Source organism: Danio rerio, chromosome 7 (genome assembly GCF_052040795.2).
Source record: "Danio rerio strain M-AB ecotype USA chromosome 7, GRCz13ab, whole genome shotgun sequence".
Taxonomy (NCBI): Eukaryota; Metazoa; Chordata; class Actinopteri; order Cypriniformes; family Danionidae; genus Danio; species Danio rerio.
The window spans coordinates 8,267,614-8,288,643 of NC_141027.1; the positions used below are offsets into that span (position 1 = coordinate 8,267,614).

Consider the following 21,030-nt stretch of genomic DNA (forward strand, 5'->3'; position numbering starts at 1 on the left):
ATGGCGTGAATTATGCAAGTGATGTATGCAATAGGGGGCGACGCAGTGGTGCAGTAGGTAGTGCTGTTGCAAGAAGGTTGCTGGTTTAAGCCTCGGCTGGGTCAGTTGGCGTTTCTGTGTGGAGTTTGCATGTTCTCCCTGCGTTCGCGTGGGTTTCCTCCGGGTGCTCGGGTTTCCCCCACAGTCCAAAGACATATGGTACAGGTGAATTGGGTAAGCTAAATTGTCCGTAGTGAATGAGTGTGTATGGATGTTTCCCAGAGATAGGTTGCAGCTGGAAAGGTATCCGCTACGTAAAACATGTGCTGGATAAGTTGGCGGTTCACTCCGCTGTGGTGACCTCGGATTAATGAAGGGACCAAGCCGAAAAGAAAATGAATGAATGTATGTAATAGTTTTTATTGGTTACGGGACGGCATTTATAATGATGCAAGACTCAAGCTGACAGGAAAATCTGTGCCACATGGGAGAAAAAAAAAGGAATTGGGTCACTTGAACCATGCTTATGTTCGTTTTGCTCAGCAGTGGTTTTTATCTTAGAAATCTGGCATGCCAACTATTTCTGCCCTGTCTCTTTCTTATGGTGGATTCATGTAAAGCCTGACGATGTTTTGGTCTACCTTACATTGTCAGGCAGGTCCTATTTAAGTGATTTTCTTTATGTGAACATGCGTGGCAGTAATCAGGCCTAGGTGTGACTAAAAATGTTAAAGTCCGGTGGCCAACACTTTTTTACACAGGGCTGTGTAGTTTTGGATTTTGCTTTCCCTTAATAGTAAAAATCTTAATTTAAAAACTGCATGATGTACTACTTGTGTATTTTCAATGAATATTTAAGTTTTTTTATTCAGTTTGATGATCTTAATAATGTGACAAACGTGCAAAAAAAATATTATAATTCAGTAAGAGGCAAACACTTATTTGTATGTCTATAAGCAGGGATGAGCCTGGTCAGTACCTGGATGGGAGACCACATGAGAAAAATAGGTTGCTGTTGGAAGTGGTGTTAGAGAAGCCAGCAGGGGGCGCTCAACCTGTGGTCTGTGTGAGTCCTAATGCCCCAGTAAAGGGACCATACTCTCAGTAAGTGCCGTCTTTCGAATGAGACATTAAACAGAGGTCCTGACTCTCTGAGGTCATTAAAAATCCCATGGCACATCTGGTAAAAAGTAGGGATGAAACCCTGTTGTCCTTGCCAAATTCCCTCCATCGAATTATATATATATATATATATATATATATATATATATATATATATATATATATATATTATATATATATATATATATATATATATATATATATATATATATATATATATATATATATATATATTTTTTTTTTTTTTTTTTTTTTTTTTTTTTTTTTTAATATATGTATATGAATTATATCCTAAAATGTAAAAAAAAAAAAATTATTAGGTGTCATCAAAATTTGATTAGATGTCAAAAATATTTTAATTTATAAAAGTTATACACGTTATTTTAATAAACACTGAATGAACCAAATTCATTTTTATTAAATATTACTTTTAATAATAAAGTAAAATAATAAATAAAAATGACAAAAATCGGCAAAAATTAAAATATGCATTACAAACTATATATTTTATTTATTTTCATATTAATTATATATTAAAATAAAATGATAAAAATGAAAATAAAAGCTAAAAATATATCATTCACATGTAAATAAACAGATTGTTTAACCTTGAAAATATATATTTAATAAAACATGACAAAATAAATGTATATGTAAAATTATAATTTTTTAATACTATTTCATAATAATAAATAAACCCATTTTTAATAGTGCTAATCACTCTAAAACACTGCTAAAGACCTATTTGACAAAAAACAAATAAACCTTCCTGTTCACCATAATTCAAAACAAAGCACCCAGACACAGAGTAAGTTAATCCCCATATGAAATGAGCAACACTGACCGCAAAGCCTCCTGTTTGATTTCCGTCAGACCAACGCGAGCAGTACATGCTGTTTCCTGTGCAAGTTACAGAAACCACAGGTTAGTCACATGACCAGCCTCCACGCTCAGCTCTGTTCCGCTCCACTGTTGTTCTGCGCATCACTAGGAAGTCAATTGAGCACTTTTTAAAGTTAATAAAGCGTAAAACAAAGCCAATGTCAAAACTATAACTCAAGAGGAAGAACACAGGAGGAAGAAGACAGACGGACAAAGATGGAGACCTCATTTTTAGGTGAGAGAAGTTTGATTATATGATTGAATAGACAATGGTGAAGCACACACACAGTCACACACACACACACTTCTGGAGACACGCACGCAATGGTGGAGACATGTCTGTATGTTATTGCATCAGATAAATAATGCATATCAAAATTAATGCATGTTTGTGCATTTCTAATATAATGCAAGACCTTTTTTCTTTGCAAATGACAATTCTTATTTTTTTTCACAATAATTACTGTGATAAACTTTACAAATATTTTTTCCTTTATTTTTAAACATAAAAACTAATTGGTCTTTTATGTGTCATTAGTATTGGTGTTTTTTACTTAATCCAGTAAAATTACTGTATTTTTTTAGGGTCTATAATTTCGTTTTGGAATCCCTGTATTAGAAATTCTTGTGATGGATGTTTTAGGCCTCAGCTTACAATGTCATCTATCTAATACATAAAGTATATATTTATGCACACACTACCAGCCAGAGTTTAGGATCAGTATGACTTTTTAATGTTAAAAAAGCATTTTCTACACACTAAGTTATTTTTTTTTATACATTTATTTGATAAAATACTAAACACTGTAAAAAAAAGTGATATATTGTTTTTTTTATTTAAATACATTCATTTTCATGTCGGCTTAGTCCTTTTATTAGTCCGGGGTCGCCACAGTGGAATGAACCGCCAACTTATCTAGCAAGTTTTTACGCAGCACATGCCCTTCCAGCCGCAACCCATCTCTGGGAAACATCCACACACAATTTGATACACTACGGACAATTTAGCCAACCCAATTCACCGGTACCGCATATCTTTGGACTGTGGGGGAAACCGGAGCACCCGGAGGAAACCCACGCGAAGACAGGGAGAACATGCAAACTCCACACAGAAACGCCAACTGAGCCGAGGTTCGAACCAGCGAACATGCTACCCACTGCACCACTGCCTCGCCTATTTAAATATTAATATTATTAAATTAAATAATATTTAAATAAAATAAAATGTTATTTAAATTAAATACTGATTTAAAATGTAATTTATTCCTGCAATTTAAAGCTCAATTTCAATCTTTAGTGTCATGTGATCATATGTTTATTTAAACGAGAATGTTTAAAGATCAAAGGTAAATTATAAATTAAGACAAACGTTCTGTATTTTAATAGCTTTCAAAAAGTTATTTATTCCTTTAATTTAAAGCTGAATTTTCAATATTATTACTCGATTCCAGCTTTTTAAACAGCTTATTATGTTTTAACATTTTATGTGAAAAGCATTTGCGCTTTCATGCACATAGTTTGATATTATTTTATATGATGCAATAAAATACATTTTAAGCATGTCTTAGGTTTGTCAAAATTTGGCTTACTGTATGTATGTAGGTTTTGCATATTCACATTGAAGCATTTAACACTGAAAAATGCACAAAATCAGTATCTGAGATGATTATTGTGATAGTAGTTTATGCTGCCGTTTAGCCACAAAATATAAAAATAATTTCTAAATTAAAAATTCAGGTAATATTTGGACAAAAACTCCTTTTAATATGAAACAGATTAGGCTTGATAATCAGGCACGCTTGCTCTTGTTAGTGTCGTCAATCTGGCAACCTGCATTTGCGTGAAGTTATCGAAGGTGGGGCTGGGTAAAAAAGTTTGTGGTTTTGGACTGTAATACCTAATTCAACCACTAGATTTCAATCTTACATACGGCACCTTGAAAAGTTACAAAGAGAGAAGCAAGCCTTATCCCAATAATCAGCAAAAACATACATGACATATGTTGTAAAAAGGTTCAATTTATAAGTAACTATATTTACTATTTACACACCCTCAAGTAATTCTACTATTGTATATGTTTCTTTCTTCTTTTGACCATAAAACAAGACACTGTGAAAGCAGGAAAAATATGCCATTGACAATCATTCATTCATTTTCCTTCGGCATAGTTCCTTATTCATCAATGGTTACCACAGCGGAATGAACCGCCAACTTATCCGGCATATGTTTTACACAAAGGATGTCCTTCCAGCCACAACCCAGTATTGGGAAAAGCCCAAGTATTCAAGAAATGACTAAAAACTCTAAAAACGACTAAAAACTCAACTATTTAGTCTCCACTTCACTTCCTAATCTGCAATTGCTTCTCTGAATATCACACTAACTGTACCCAAAAAAAAAAAAAAAAACTAATACTACTAATACTTCCCTTCTTAGACTTTACAGACCTGAAACTTGCCTACAGCACTTATTCATTGTTGCTCTTAGTTGTGTAAATTGCTTCCTTGTCCTCATTTGTAAGTCGCTTTGGATAAAAGCGTCTGCTAAATGACTAAATGTAAATGTACTAAATGAAAAGCCCATACACTCTCGCATTTACACACACACACACACGCACAAACTTATACACTACGGCCAATTTTGTTTACTCAATTCACCTACACCACATGTCATGAAACCCACATCAATACAGGGAGAACATACAAACTCCACACAGAAATGCCAACTGGCCCAGCCAGGACTTAAACCAGTGACATTCTTGCTGTGAGGTGACAGTGCTAACCACTGAGCCACCATGCTGCCCATTGACATACATAGTAGGAACAAAAAATACTATGGAGGTCAATGGCTTTTTACTCCAACAATCCTTAATATATATAACTCTTTGTGTTCAACAGAAGAAAGAAACTCAAACAGGTTTGGAACAAGTGAGAAGTAAGAAAATGACCCTTGTGTGCTGTTGGGGATGTTTTCATCCACTCTGGCGTGATTCTGAGTCTTAATTTGGCCACTACTTTCTCTGTTTGAGCAAATTGTATGACTTTTGGTGAAAAATCTTATTTTGACACAGATTTTGGGAAAATGCTTTGAAAATGTGTAAAACTTTAACAATACACTCAAATTGACTACCCTTTCCTTTCTTTTTCTACCATTATAGTGACATTTTTGATTGCAAAGCAATGTCACAATATAATCACGCATTCTTGATTGTTGCTGCTTTTCCATATTGGGAAGAAGTAAAATTTTCTAATTTTTACTGTTGATCATCAGTTGCAGAGCAAAAAAAGCTTTCTGCTTTCTATATCGAGTATAGTGAGTTTGTGTGAGAGACCTTTGCACACTTATCTTTATATGTCTGAGAAAATAAGTAGCTCAGCTTTCACAATAAACATAGTAGGTGTATTTAAGCACACACACTGTAATCTGCCGTTTTACTCCATAAAAAAGCCAGAATTGCTTTTACACGGGCCTATCTAAAGAGGTAATGCTGCCAACTGATGATCAGCAGTAAAATTATGTGTTCTGTGTTTATTTATAACGCATTTCACAATTATGAGAGGGGTCTCTTCACTCCACCACCAGTGTGTTGTATCCACTTGGATGATGGGACAGCAGCCACAGGACAACGGCACCTGTGCGCTCATCATACACCAGCTAAAGAGGGAGTGGAGAGACAGTGATACAGCCAATTCAGTAGATGGGAATGGTTAGGAAGCCATGATTGGTAAGGGCCAATAGAGGGAATTTGGCCAGGACAACCAGGGTTAAACCCCTGCTCTTTAGGAGAAGTGCCATGGGATTCTTGATGACCACAGAAAGTCAGAACTTATCCAAAACACAGCGCTCACTGACAGTATAGTGTCCCCTTCACTATACTGGGGCATTAGGACTCACACAGACCACAGGTTGAGCGCCCCCTGCTGGCTTCACTAACGCCACTTCCAACAGCAACCTAGCTTTCCCATGTGGTCTGCCATCCAGGTACTGACCAGGCTGACTTAGCTTTAGTGAGTCTTGGGCTGCAGGATGATACATTTGGCCTCTTCCCAACAGGGAAAACCAGCAACAGTTAAGAATGCATGATTATATTGTGTCATGGTTTTGCAATCAAAAAATGCGATTATAATGGAAGTCAATGGGGCAAAAACAGCCACCAACATAAAGAAAGGGTAGCCAATTAAATGGCATGCGTATGTGTTACGCCCCCAACCACATACTGATTAAAACTGAACATTACCTCTCTCTCCCACAGATCGTAGGCTGCAGTCAACAGAGTCCAATGGAGGAGGTCCCAGTCCGTCTCCTCTTCCTGAACTCCGCTTGGTTTTATTGGGCCGCAAAGGCGCTGGAAAGAGCTCAGCAGGAAACACCATCCTGGGCCTTGCAGGAGGCTTTGAGACCAACAAACCCACTGAAGAGTGTGTGAAGAGGCGCGCAGATGTGGCGGGACGGCGGGTTACAGTTGTGGACACTCCAGGCTGGGAATGGTACTACTCTGCGAACGGGACTCCCGAATGGGTGAGGAGGGAAACCAAGCGAAGCGTGTCTTTATGTCCTCCAGGCCCTCATGCTGTGCTTCTAGTGGTACGATCCTGCACATCGGTGACAGCCGAATACCATCAGCAGATAGAAGAGCATCTTGAGTTGCTGGGAAAAGCGGTGTGGGATCATACATTAGTGCTGTTCACCAGAGGTGATGAACTGGGCTCCGTCCCAATCGAACAGCGGATCCAAAATGGTGGCAAGTCTTTCCAGAGGCTCCTAGAGCGATGTGGGAACCGGTTTCATGTTTTGGAGAACAAGCGGAGAGTTGATGATGGGTCGCAGGTGAAGGAGCTGATGGGGAAGATGGATCGGCTGGTGGAGGAGAGAAAAGGCAGATATTATGGGATGGATCTGCTGTTCCTGGAGCTGGAGGTGGAGAGCAAACGGAGAGCGAGAGAACGGAGGAAAAAACAAAGGTTGATGGAGGCGCAGACGCACCGGGGGACCATCAGAGCCGTGCTGATGAGTGAGTTACTGCTAAATTATTCACATTAATACTATTTTGCAGAAAAAAAGTCAAATAAATACCTCAGGTGAGAGTAAAAGCTTTTCATGATATAAGGAAAGACTAAGAAATTCACACACTTATGCATAACATTATTGGCCAATAGAGGAATGCTGAGGAATGTTAAAACAGCATGCAATCCAACATTGGGGAAAGTGCTGCTCAAATAAAGCATTTACAGCCAGCGGCAACCTCCTGCTCTCCCTCGTGAAGCTAACACGGAAGTAACCGAAACTGCAATTCATCGAAATTCAGCGAGTCCTGGCTCCATATGGAGCAAATTTCTATTGAGCCCACTGTTAAAGGGTCACGAAACACCAAAACACATTTTTTGAGCTGTTGACAGTCGTATATGTGTCCCACACTGCTAAAAACACTATTAGGACACCTATATTTCACTAAAAAGTGTAAATTGGTTGTTTTTGCGTTATTTCAAGCAAATTCGTACTTCCGGTTTGAAACGAATTTTTGAAGCTGCGTCACGGTCATGACATAATAGCGTGTATTCCAGCGTGCAGACTGGACGTCTGTGCCAGAGTGTGTCTTATTACGTCTTACAGTGTGATGCATTAATGCATGAGTAAGGCTTGGTTCAAACCAATCAGCCCGCTCTATTCTGCAACTTCATTAATATTCATTAGTGTCACTGTTTACACCAGAGACGCCACGTTGTGTTGGCAAAACAAGCGTGGAGTGTTGCTTTTATAGTTTGCTGCCATTAAGTTTCGTTTTCATTTTCTCTCTGTGAGAGCTCGGACTCACGTGTGGATTAACAGTGTACGCGACGCTCGACAACAATAACTTACGTGTCTAAGGAGGATTATTGTTTACCTGAGAGCTGTTCTCATCTGCAAACGCTGAAATCCGGATTTGCTTGTAGTCTTCTCTTAATAAAGACGCGGCTCTAGTTGCTGGTGATTGTCCTGTCTCTACAGATTTGCTAAGTGAGCGACCAGTTCTTTGTTTATTCAGTTTGTTCGTATCGAATTAAGTTAACTATTGCACTGAGTGCAGAAATGTTAGCACCGCATTTAGTGACCGGAATAACACACGCGGCTTTCTGACGCTACCTGCCGTGTGGATCTAAGTTTCCGGGAATTGCGGAGCTTTTTTTTCTCTCATTCGCCGTGCGGTATCAAACATTGCATGAAAAATACACGCTTAGAGCAGATCCTCGAATCAAATATCGCGTTGGTCGCAAGGGGCATGAATGAATTCCCTGAATGAAAGAGCCAAACTGCAGTTAAAGTCCAACATTTAATAATCTGGCAAATAATTCAACTACAGATGTCCATGTAGGTTAAACACAATGACTGTAAAAAATACACCATCACTTTCTCGTGTGAGTATTTTGACTGAAACTCGCGCGTGCCCAAATAGACACTCCCACACCATCCCACTTTAGTTCCTCCGACACTCCCCCCTAAACAGAACTGGACACGCCCGCTTTTCTGACTTTTTCCGAAGTAGAGGTGTGAAAACACCCTGCTGAAACGAGGGGGTTTCATGGCCCTTTAAAACGGGGCAACTTTACAGCAGAAAAAAGGTGTTTACAGCCTGCTACAAAAAAATGATTTAGGTGCATATAGCTAATATCACCCTTCATAACAACGGTGAGGGGGGTACATTTTTTATAACTCATCCGTTTCTATATATTAAGTCTGCATAATTAAGGGCGTGTCCACTTGAGTGTCACTAGTGGCCCTATCATACACCCGGCGCAGTGTGGCGCAAGACGAGGCAAAATAGTCTTTTGGTAGTTTCAGCTTGGCGTAAGAGTAGTTTTGAGGCGTTGCGCTACGCTGTTTAAATAGCAAATGCATTAATGCTCATTTGTGCGCCCATAGGCGTTCTGGTCTAAAAAGGAAGGCGTTCTGAGGCGGACCGCTGGCGCGTTGCTAATTTGAGAAACTATGATAGATTTTTCATTAGACCAAAACTAACCCGGTCTAAACTCCGGCGCAGAGTTGTGCCTCGCTAACACACTGCTTAATACGCACAAGAGAGCAATAGGCAAATATCTTTACATATGAAAAAATGTAAATATTAAGGATATATATATACAGGATATAATAAGAATAGATGTATGATATAAATATAAAGGATTAAAATATTACAAAACATTATTTTCTAGCCTACATAAATATGAAAAACCACTGCTTTTATGTCTTCTTCATCTCGGGAGGCTTTTTCAGTTCATTCATAACAATTTGCTTTTGTATAATGTTATTATTATTAGCAGTATTATTTATTATATCCATATTTATATTTGTTTTATTAAAAACAGGCTTAGATTTGCCCACCTGTCAGGTTTTAGACCATATGGGGCATAGCAGGTGTATTTGGAAATAACTCAGTATTTTGACCACGCTTGGTCATTATTGTTCATTTATTCGTTTGCTAGAAAATAGAACTGAATTTGGAAATAGTTTTGAAACAAATCTTTGCGCTTAACAAACGAAATTAATTATTTATAGACTAATTGATGTCTGTGCGTTTCCCTATCCAAGAGCGAATGTGAAAGTAGTTCCATTATCTCTCATTGTCACGCAGTAGATGCTCTGTTTAACAGTTTTCTGTTAAAAAACTGTCAACTGTTAACTGTTTGCTTTTGAAATGCTAATTTTTTCCACTTAGACTTGCTTTGCGTCCTGTAAATAGCGAATGCGCTCTTGGCGTGACGCAGCTGACTCTTAAAGGGAATGGGAGACGAGACTCTAATTGGTTTATTCTCAAAACACACCTATAACTCATTAAGAAAATTAACTCAACCCTTTTAGCCCATGCGCCTTGGCGCAAAGCTCATTTTCCCATCCGTAAATTAGCAAAAATGCGTTCTGACACGCCCTGAAAGCGTTTGCCCCCTGCGTTTTGCGCTCTGCGCATGGACCGTCAAAATAGAGCCCTAGGTTTCGCTGATTCCAGCTGATTAGCCGCTGAACTTGGCATATACATTGTATTTTCGTTTTGTTTTAAGTGGCTTTACACAGTCAGGCCCCAAATGGGTTTAATCTGGCCCGCGAGATGATTCTGTAAAGTATAAAAACAAGCTGCAATTTTTCAATAAAAGAACTTGCTGTTCCAATTGTGTCCAATAGACGGCGCAATTGCAAACTGTTAATTTCATCTGATCCAGAGGCCTGAATCAGCGTCAATTTGGAGGCCTTCTCAGAGAGATAGAGCACATCTATGCCCTGCCATACCACACTGAGGTGATCTCACAAGGACACGTAACTATTTCACATTTTGTCAGTTTAGTGGCTAATTCATACGAGTTCAGTTGTATAAAAATGTATGATACAAAAAAGTAGACATGGCACTCAACCACACCCCTAAGCCCAACCATCATTGGGGGATAAGCTAATCCTACTAAACTGCACAAATAAATTAGTTTGAACTCATTCGAACAAAAAGTTACAAATTTCCATGAGATTGCGAAGTCCTCAGGCCCCAGCTTTATGCTTTATGTTGATCATATTAAAACAAAGAAAACAATCTGAAGTTGTTGTTTTTAAGTTATATACAGTGCTCAGCATAATTATTAAGCATAATTATTGAGTACACCCCCATACAAATGTATATTGTATATTTTGTTTTTTTGTAGAAAAATCTATATTTTTCTTCATTTCTCAATAAATATAGGAAATGTATTTTGGTGCATTTAAACATTTTTTTAAACATATATATTTATTAAAATAATATTTTAGTCACCAAACATATTTACAAATGGAAAGATAATACAATTAAATTTAACTAAAATATTGCAAAATACTACAAAATTTCAGGTATTTTTTTTTTGCTTCTCGATTTTTCCTCTTTTTAAAATTTGTATTTAATATTTTTCTGTAACATAAATTTCTCTGTACTAGTTCTTAGACCATTATCATACGATATTTTTGCTAGATTAGCTCCACATTTGGCTTCAGTACTGACTTATCTATTGTATATGCACAAATATGATATTGTTTAGCTTTCTATTAAAAATATTAATTTAAAAGTGAGATTTGTGAGAGGTGTACTTATACTGTATATGCTGAGCACTGTATACCTTAATCTTACCAGTCCGGCCCACTTGGAAATAGATTTTCCTCCATGTGGCCCCCCGAGCTAAAATGAGTTTGACACCCCTGATTTAGAGGAAGAATTGAAAAATAAAAGACAAATAAATAGTCCAATTAAAAACAAAAGATCTGGAGAAAGACAGAGAAATGAAAATACTGTGGGCAAACAAATGAAAAACAGACAGAAATTTTAAGTTTAGAGAAAACAATAATTTTGTGTGTGCAGTAAAACAGGGTGAGGGATACTACGATGGATTGCCATATGTTAAATGATTTTAAATGCATGAGCAGAAGTGCAATTAAAATCCTTTAACGAACAGCAAGACAGATTTTCCTGCTTATTCCATAGTTATTGGCATGTTAAAAATTGTCTAAATTACCTTTGCTTTTTGCAGCAAAATAATTTACCAAATTTGTCAGGTATGACCATAGACTGAATTTAATTATAGACAGTGTCTCTGACGTCACTTGTGGGTTTCTGAAGATTCCAAATGAAGCTACCGTATTTATTATTTTCACAGGGGTAGAATAACGTTACAGGGGATCAATGTGGAGATAGGCTAACATTAGTTTTGTCTTCCTTCATTTATTCATTCATTTTCTTTTTGGCTTAGTCCCTTTATTAATCCGGGGTCGCCACAGCGGAATTAACTGCCTACTTATCCAGCACGTTTTTTTACACAGCGGATGCCCTTTCAGCTGCAACCCATCTCTGGAAAACACACACACACTCATACACTATGGACAATTCAGCCTACCCAATTCACCTGTACCACACGTCTTTGGACTGTGGGGGGGGGGACCAGAACACCCAGAGGAAACATGCAAACATGCAAACTCCACACAGAAATGCCAACTGACCCAGCCGAGGCTCAAACCAGCAACCTTCTTGCTGTGAGGCAACAGCACTACCTACTGCGCCACTGCGTCACCAACAACTTAATATATGAAATAAATAATAACAGCTTTTTATCATTTATATAATGTTTACAATGCAAATCCATCTGGATCTATTTAGTCTATCATATAATATATTAACTAACAGAAAGAAAATATTACTTTACAATCTGTATTGTAAATAAATCAAATAAACACTTTCATATTAGTCAATATTATTATTAAAATAATTTTTTTTAATTAATTGAATAAATATGACTTTACACACATTTATACAAGCAAATAAATAGACTCAATGAGAGGCTAAAAATATGCAGAAATCTGCGGATTTGTGTGGCGCAGATTCCGTGTGGATCTAGACATGCGTTATCCCTTATATAATGTCAACAGCTTCAATAAATTAATATGTTGCATTGTTTCTTCTGTCTCTGCTAGGTGACAATCCTCAAATTGAAGACCTGGAAGAAAGAAATCTCTTCTCCAGAGGTTCAAGGCGTTTCCCGGAGCTGAGACTGGTTCTGCTGGGAGAAAGAGAGACGGGGAAAAGCTCTGCTGGGAACGCCATCCTCGGAGGACCAGGATACTTTCAAAGCAAAGAGGCTACAGAGGAATGTTCCAGACAGCAGACAGAGGTGTCTAATAGACTGGTGACAGTGGTGGATGTGCCCGGATGGGAAGGCGGACCTGAGGGAATTACTCCAGAGAGAGTGAAGCGAGAGATAGGATTGAGCGTGACTCTGTGTCCTCCTGGACCTCATGCATTTCTTTTGACATTGAGAGTGGATGCGTTTGTTCAAGCACAGGTGGTCCGGGAGCACATGGAGCTCTTAGGAGAAGCTGTCTGGAGACATACGCTGCTTCTGTTCACACGGGGCGACCAGCTACGAGAAGGAGTCACAATTGAGCAGCACATCCAAGGAGGAGGGAAGGAACTTCGCTGGTTGGTGGAACGATGTTCAAACAGATTTCATGTCATCAGCAGCAAATCATCTCCGGATTCGCAGATTTCCCAAACACAAATAACAGAACTTCTGGAGAAGATTGAGAAGATGGTGGCGGGAAATCGCTGTGAGGCATTCTTGCCACTAGTGCATGAGATTCAAGATTTGGGAAGACAAAAGAATGAGAAGTTTCAACTGAGAGTCAAGGAGTTCAACGAGAAGCTTCAACGGCAGGAGGAGGAACTGAAGAAGATGAAGGAACGAGAGGTTAGGAGCATTCGGTGGTTCTTCGAAAGACGCAAAAAAGATAAAGTGCAATCTCCTGGGAAGGCTGAGAGAGAGGAAGTGCAGTATAAGGGTGAAGATGACCGGAGAAGTGTGATGGGTGAGCTTGAGGAGAGGATGGCTTGGTTAACGGAAGACAAGGAGCAAGAGTTGCAAGAGCTGAGCTCTAAACTGAGCAAAGTCATGGTGAGTTACGATCACTTATTGAAAGAGAAAGAGCAGCTGGTGATGAAACTAGAGGTACAAGAACGTGAAGGGGAAGAAAAAGTGGATGAACTTCAAATGAAGCTGCTGGAAGTGGAACGATTGGGTGCATTGATGGAGCAAGAGCGGAAAGAGAGAGATGCTGAAATTCAGCATAAACATGTGGATGAGATGAATGAGCTTCTAAACCAATTGATGGATGCTAAAAAAGAGAGGGAAATGATGAAAGGGAAGGTTGAAGAGACTCAAAAAGAGATGGATGCATCACAACAGAGACATCAAGAAGAGATCACAATGAAAGAAAGCCAACTGAAGGCAAAGGATAATAAAATTGAAAAGCTTTCCAGAGAAATCGAAGAGGCGAAACGCAATGCTGTGAACACAGAAAAAGAACGAAACGATAAAGATGAGGAGAAAGAGAAAGAGATGGACAAGCTCAGAGAGATGATAGAGATGATGACCAAAGAGATGGAGCAGCTGCGGATGTCCTTTCAAGAGCAAGTGAAGACGACAGAAGCTGAGAGAGAAATGCATGACAGTGTAGTCGAGAAATACAACAAGCTCATTGATAAGCTTGTTGGGAAAGATGAAGAAATAGAGCGAACGATGAGAGAAAAAGAAAATGAGCTGCATCGAAATGCTGAAACGCAAGAAAAACTTCAGCTAAAAGAAGATGAAATGGTCAAATTAAGACAAAGAGATCAGGAAAAGGACAGAGAAATAGAGACACTGATGGAAAACATTACTGAAAAACAGAGAAACATTGAAAAGCTAAGAGACGTTGTCCACGCAAATACTAAAAAACACACAGCCGAACTAAAAGCTCTGGAGGAAGAGTTGACAACAAAAGATGATGAAATAATCAAATTAAAACAAGGCGAGCTGGAGAAAGACAAAGACATTAAAATACTAATGCAAAGCATTATCGAAAAACAAGCTGAAATTGACAAGTTAGGAGACAATGCACAAGAAAATGCTGCTCAGCTAATACATTTACAAGAGGCAGTCAAAGAAAAGGAAGGAGAAATAGAAAAATTAAGTCAAAGAGGCCAAGAGAAAGAACGAGAAATTGACATACTTAAGCAAAACATCGCCAAAAAACAGAACGATGTTGAAAAATTAAGAGAAAGCATCCAGGAACACATTACGCAAAGTGCAGCTCAACTTAAGCAATTAGAGGAAGAGGTGGAAATAAGAGAAGAGGAAATAACCAAATTAAGACAAAGAGAGCTGCAGAAAGACAAAGAAATTCACACACTTACGGAAAACATTGCAGGCCAAAAGCAGGATGCTGAGAAATGTAAAAACAACATGCTATCAAACATTGAGGAAAGTGCTGCTCAGATGAAGCGTTTAGAGGAAGAATTAAAAATAAAAGAGGAGGAAATCACTCAATTAAGAGCAAAAGAGCTGGAGAAAGACAGAGAAATGAACAAACTGTTGGAAAACATTAACGAAAAGCAGACAGACATTGAAAAGTTAAGAGAGAGTGTTGAGGAAACTGCAGCTCAACTACAGCATTTACAAGAAGAGCTACGAAATAAAGAAGATGAAATGGCTAAATTAAACCAAAGAGAGCTGGAGAAAGATAAAGAAATTCACACGCTTATGGAAAACATTGTCAGCCAAAAGCAGGAAGCTGAAAAATATAAAAACAACATGCAATCAAACATTGAGGAAAGTGTTGCTCATATGAAGCATTTAGAGGAGGAATTAAAAATAAAAGAGGAGGAAATCACTCAGTTAAGAGCAAAAGAGCAGGAGAAAGACAGAGAAATGAACACCCTGCAGGAAAACATTAACGAAAAGCAGGCAGACATTGAAAAGTTAAGAGAGAGTGTTGAGGAAAGTGCAGCTCAACTACAGCATTTACAAGAAGAGTTACTAACAAAAGAAGATGAAATAGCCAAATTAAACCAAAGAGGACTGGGGAAAGACAAAGAAATTCACACGCTTATGGAAAACATTGTCAGCCAAAAGCAGGATGCTGAAAAATATAAAAACAGCATGCAATCAAATATTGAGGAAAGTGCTGCTCGGGTGAAGCGTTTAGAGGAGGAATTAAAAATAAAAGAGGAGAAAATCACTCAATTAAGAGCAAAAGAGCTGGAGAAAGACAGAGAAATGAACAAACTGTTGGAAAACATCAACAAAAAACACACAGATGTTGAAAAGTTAGGAGAGAGCATTGAGGAAAGTGCAGCTCAACTACAGCGTTTACAAGAAAAGCTACAAAATAAAGAAGATGAAATAGCCAAATTAAACCAAAGAGAGCTGGAGAAAGATAAAGAAATTCACACGCTTATGGAAAACATTGTCAGCCAAAGGCAGGACACTGAAAAATGTAAAAACAACATGCAATCAAACATTGAGGAAAGTGTTGCTCGGGTGAAGCATTTAGAGGAGGAATTAATAACCAAACATGGGGAAATAACCCAATTGAGAGCAAAAGAGCAGGAGAAAGAGAGAGAAATTAACAAACTGTTGGAAAACATTAACAAACAACACAGAGATGTTGAAAAGTTAAAGGAGAGAACTGAGGAAAGTGCTGCTCAACTACAACGTTTACAAGAAGATTTACAAACAAAAGAAGATGAAATAGCCAAATTAAACCAAAGAAAGCTGAAGAAAGACAAAGAAATGGAAACAGTGATGCAAAACCTGAATGAAAAGCATAGAGGAAATGTAGAAAAGCTGCAGAACTGCATTCAGGAACACATTGAAGAAGGCGCTTCGCAATTAAAACACCTCGAGGAAGAGTTTGACGTGAAGATGGAGGCATGCAAAAGGAAACATTTGAGGATGAAGGAGGAGGTGGAGAATGTTAGGAAACATTATGAGGAGACTAGACTGAAAATTAAAGAGAAGGAACGTATCATCAGTCAATTACAACAACAGTGTGAAGATGCTGATAGATGCTTGGAGGAGCTAAAACAGCAAAATATAGAAGAGCAAGAGCAAAACAATAACCTTAAAAACGTGAATGGAGAACTGGAGAAAGTGCTGAAGATTTCCGATGAGCGCTGTGAAGAGCAAACTGCAGAATTAAAGGGGTTAAAAGAAGAGATGGATGAGGTGAAACAACTGCTTGACGAAAAGGAGAAGGATTTGCAAGACATGAAGGTGTATTATGATGAAAAACTAAGAGAAAGGCATGAGGAGAATGAGATGAAGGATATAGAGACTGAACAAGAGCTTCGAAGGAGAGAGAGAGGGGTTGAAAAGAGAGAAGAGAAACTGCAAACGAGAGAGGATGAAATGAATAGGAGAGAACAAGAGATAATAAATGAAAAGCAGGAGATGGAGGTGCAAGTGTACAGGATTAGAGAAGAGGAGAAGAATCTGGAAAATGAGAGTGAGAATAACAAACGCCTGGCTGAAGATCTGCTGCGGATGACAGAGGAGGTTCAGAAAAAGGAGGAGGCACTGAAGGACAAAGAGGATGTTTTAAACATGCAGGAGAAGGAGATTAAAGTTAAAATGGTTGACTTGCAAGCAACCGAGAATATACTGGAAACTAAACAGAAGGAAATTAAAGATCTGACTGAAAAGCAGGAGAAAGATATGGAAAACCTTAGACAGAAGTTGAAGAGAAACGAACAAGAGCTGATGGAAATGAAGGAGAGTTTTGATAAAGACCAACACAGGCTTAAAGAAGAAGAAAAGTTTTTGGAAGTGCTCAAGGCGAATCTGGAAACCAGAGAAAATGAGCTTAATAAACGTGAGCAGATGTGGGAAGTAAAGACCCAAGAGCTTTTAAAGCGCTCAGAGGAACTTCAAAACAACAAATGTGCAATGGAGAAATGGCAAGCCCAGCTGAGGAATCAGGAACATGATCTTCTGCAGAAAATGAATGGAGTAGAAAAAAAGGAGCAAGAACTTGTTCAGAGAGAGCTGGAGATTGAACTCAATCTTCAACAGATGCAACATCAAAATATGGAAAAACAAGATGATACGCAGCAGGTTTCATCTGACGAACGTGAAATGGAGCTTGAGAGCATCAGGAGAGCATTGGGAAAGATGGAGAAAGAGGTGATAAAAGTCGAAGAAGCGATTTCTCATAGAGGACAGAAACTTAAGGGGGAGGAAATATCTTCAGAGAAAAGACAGAAAGTCATGCAAAATAGGGAAGAGAGTGAGAAACTGCAGCATGAAGACGTGTTAGACAATCTGAAGCAACAGCGGGATGTTTTGAAAGACCCAGAACAATCTTTAGATACCAAAGAATCAGACCTGCGCCAACTGGAATTGGAGCTCGCCATGAAAGATAAAAACATGGCAGAAAAACAAGAACTTCTGCATAACCAAGAATTAGATCTTAAGAAGAAGGAGAGTGAAGTTGAAAGCAATATAAAAAAGCTTGAGCTACTAAAAACAACACTAGATGGGAAAGAAAAAGAGCTCGATGAACGACGCAATCAACTTGATTCAAGAGCGCAGGAGTTAAATAAAAATCAAGAGAAGCTAAAAAAGAAGCGGGAGGAACTTGAGAAATGGGAGAAGTACTTGTATAACACAGAGCTCAAGCATATTCAACATGAGTCTTTCTCAGGGCATCAGCAGAGGACAAACTCCACTGAATTCAACAGCAAACATGCAGACGTTGAAGAAATCAATAGAGTCGACAAGAAATGCACAAGAAATGAAGAAGAAAGTGAACAGCGATTGGATTTAGCAACGAAAAACAATGAAAACAACACCTCAGTGAAGAATCAAAAGACTCGACGTGTGCTAGACGTCATGCAGAAGGAGGAAAATACTGATGGGGACAGTGAGGAAGACTTCTTTGAATCTTCAAGCACCAATTTCCAACCAACCCAATTTATAAGAGTACCTGAGCTAAGACTGATGCTTTTAGGAGACTCCTGGTCGTCCCGTCATCCAACGAGATGCACAATTGTTGGCCCTGATGCTGATAGATCCAACCCTTGGAAAGGAGAGATATCCGGCAGACGTGTAACCATTGTAGAGCCTAAAGGCCTAAAATGGAGATCAGGAACTGACAGAAATAGCACATTTCAAAAACATCTCTCTCAAAGTGTCTCTATGTGTCAGCCTGGACCACATGCCTTCATCTTGGTTATACCCTCTTATATATCCATCACTAGTCAATACAGACGAGCAGTAGAACATACAATGTCTGCGCTAGGAGAAACATCATGGAGGCATGCTATTGTTCTGCTTACCTGGGGGGAAACATTGGGAGAGAGCCTCCAGCAGCATGTTAAGAGAAGCAGTGACCTTGAACGACTGGTCCGGAGGTGTGGAAATAGATGCTACGTTTTTAACAACAGACATCAGGAATCAAACGTGGCGAAGTTGCTGGAGAAGGTTGAGGAGATGCTGGGAGGAAACAATGGGCGTTACTACAAACTGGACTGAAAGAGAGCATTGATGACTGTGGATAGTAATTAAGTTATGATTATTATAGTAGATGGTTGGCATTAAACACTATTTATGTGTTTAGCAGTAACCTACAGTGCACGTGTAAAAATAAAGATTTGTTTTGCAAACATTTTCAAATGATTTCATTTAGAGCAGGGGTCACCAATCTCGGTCCTGGAGGGTCGGTGTCTCTGCAGGGTTTAGCTCCAACTTGCCTCAACACACCTGCCTGGATGTTTCAAGTATACCTAGTAAGACCTTGATTAGCTTGTTCAGGTGTGTTTGATTAGGTTCGGAGCTGAAATCTGCAGGACACCGGCCCTCCAGGAACAAGTTTGGTGACCCCTGATTTAGAGGAAGACTTGTTTTTGTACAAGAGTTCCCACATGAGAAAAGTATACGCTTGTTAAGTGTGACGTCACGCTTCCGGGTCCAAGTGCTCTATTAAACTGTATAGGGAGAATCAACAAATGGTAACAATAAACGTTTACAAAGCAGTGTAATACTTTCGAAAATCACGATCACATTATATATACAGTTGAAGTCAGAATTATTAGCACCCCCTTTGATTTTTTTTTTTACATTTCTTTAATATTTCCCAAATTATATTTAACAGAGCAAGGAAATTTTCACAGTATGTCTGATAATATTTTTTCTTCTGGAGAAAGTCTTATTTGTTTTATTTTGGCTAAAATAAAAGCATTTTTTAAATTTTTTTAAAAGCCATTTTAAGATCAAATTTATTAACCCCTTTATTTTCCGATAGTCTACAGAACAAACCATCGCTAAACAATAACTTGCCTAATTAACCTAACCTGCCTAGTTGACCTAATTAACCTAGTCAAGCCTTTAAATGTCTCTTTAAGCTGTATAGAAGTGTCTTGAAAAATATCTAGCCAAATATTATTTACTGTCATCATGGCAAAGAGAAAATAAATCAGTTATTACACACGAGAACTGAAATTGGGGGAAAAAATAAAAAGGGGGGCTAAAAATAGAGCCTTTAACTGTAAGTGAGGTCATCTTTCACTACTGACCTACTGTATTGTTGTTAAATAGAGACATTTGTTTTAATTTTATTCTTAAAAAAAAAAAAAAAAAAAAAAAAAGACCAATAAAAATGTATGAAGCACCAAAAGTGTCCCACACTGTAAAAAAAAAAAAAAAAAACCCGTAATTTTATCCCAGCTGCCGGAAATAAACCGTAAAATAATGGCCGTTAAATTAATGAAATCTACTTTAAAATAACAGAGGTTGAATTACAGAAATTTACCAGAAATTTAAACTAAGTTACAGAAATTTCCTTCAAAATCCTTTATCTTACGGTTAATTTCTGTAATTTAACAGCTGTTATTTTATGTTTTTTACATGGCATCCCAGCTGCCGGAAATAAACTGTAAAATTACAGATTTTTTACAGTGCATAATATTAACTTTATTTTGAACACTAATTTAATTATTTTTTTTCCATGACTTTTTAAATGTACTTTTTTTTACAAAAGAGGCTAGAAAAATTGTCAACATTATTATCGTTTCTTCTAATTAATTTAAAGGGCCAAATTCTGACTGAGGAAAGTGAAATTGTCTATTTGTTACAAATGACTAAATACTACAGTTTTTAATTTTAAACTAAATAATTTTTTTCTAAAGAAATGTGATGTAGAGCAATTCTCTGCAAATGTCAACCTTGCCATGAAACAAATTAAGCTTTCACCAAAATACGGACGCCATTTCTGGGTTTTTTGTATAAGCAAGTATTTTACAGTACTTTAGAAATACTCAAAAATGCTTCTGTCAATGTTTTCAAACTATTATATTTGATTTACCAAAGTCACACAAGTGGCAATTTCTCAACTGTCACATCCATAACGAAGAGACAGCACATCCATAACAACACTTTTTCCTCATAAATGTGAAAATATTAAATGAGATAAAACCAATTATTTTTGTTTTATAGAGAGCCGACTCTTATCCTTTTGATTATCATTGTTTCTTTTGGGTTGTGCAGTTTAATTCACAGAATTTCTACAAAGTTTGTTGTATACTGTAAACTTGCTGACTTTTTTGTCACATCCATAACGCACGTTGATTTCCACATAAAGTATCAAACATGTTTTCAGATTGATATTTTTCTGATCACTTAACTGTGGTCAGTTGTTCTGGAAAATATGAACAAAAGTTTCAATATAATGTTAACATATGCTTTCTATGCAAATTTATGTTTT

At 37.9% G+C, this 21,030-nt stretch overlaps 1 protein-coding gene across 1 annotated transcript; it reads left to right on the forward strand.

Annotated features, from left to right (window-relative positions):
* Positions 1 to 1,872: 1,872 nt before the first annotated feature.
* Positions 1,873 to 18,934, forward strand: si:dkey-185m8.2. Its single transcript, XM_087260145.1, has 3 exons — positions 1,873 to 2,218; positions 6,236 to 6,994; positions 12,427 to 18,934. The coding sequence occupies exons 1-3, from the start codon at positions 2,200 to 2,202 to the stop codon at positions 18,801 to 18,803; spliced, it is 7,155 nt and encodes a 2,384-aa protein (XP_087116271.1). The 5' UTR covers positions 1,873 to 2,199; the 3' UTR covers positions 18,804 to 18,934.
* Positions 18,935 to 21,030: the final 2,096 nt, after the last annotated feature.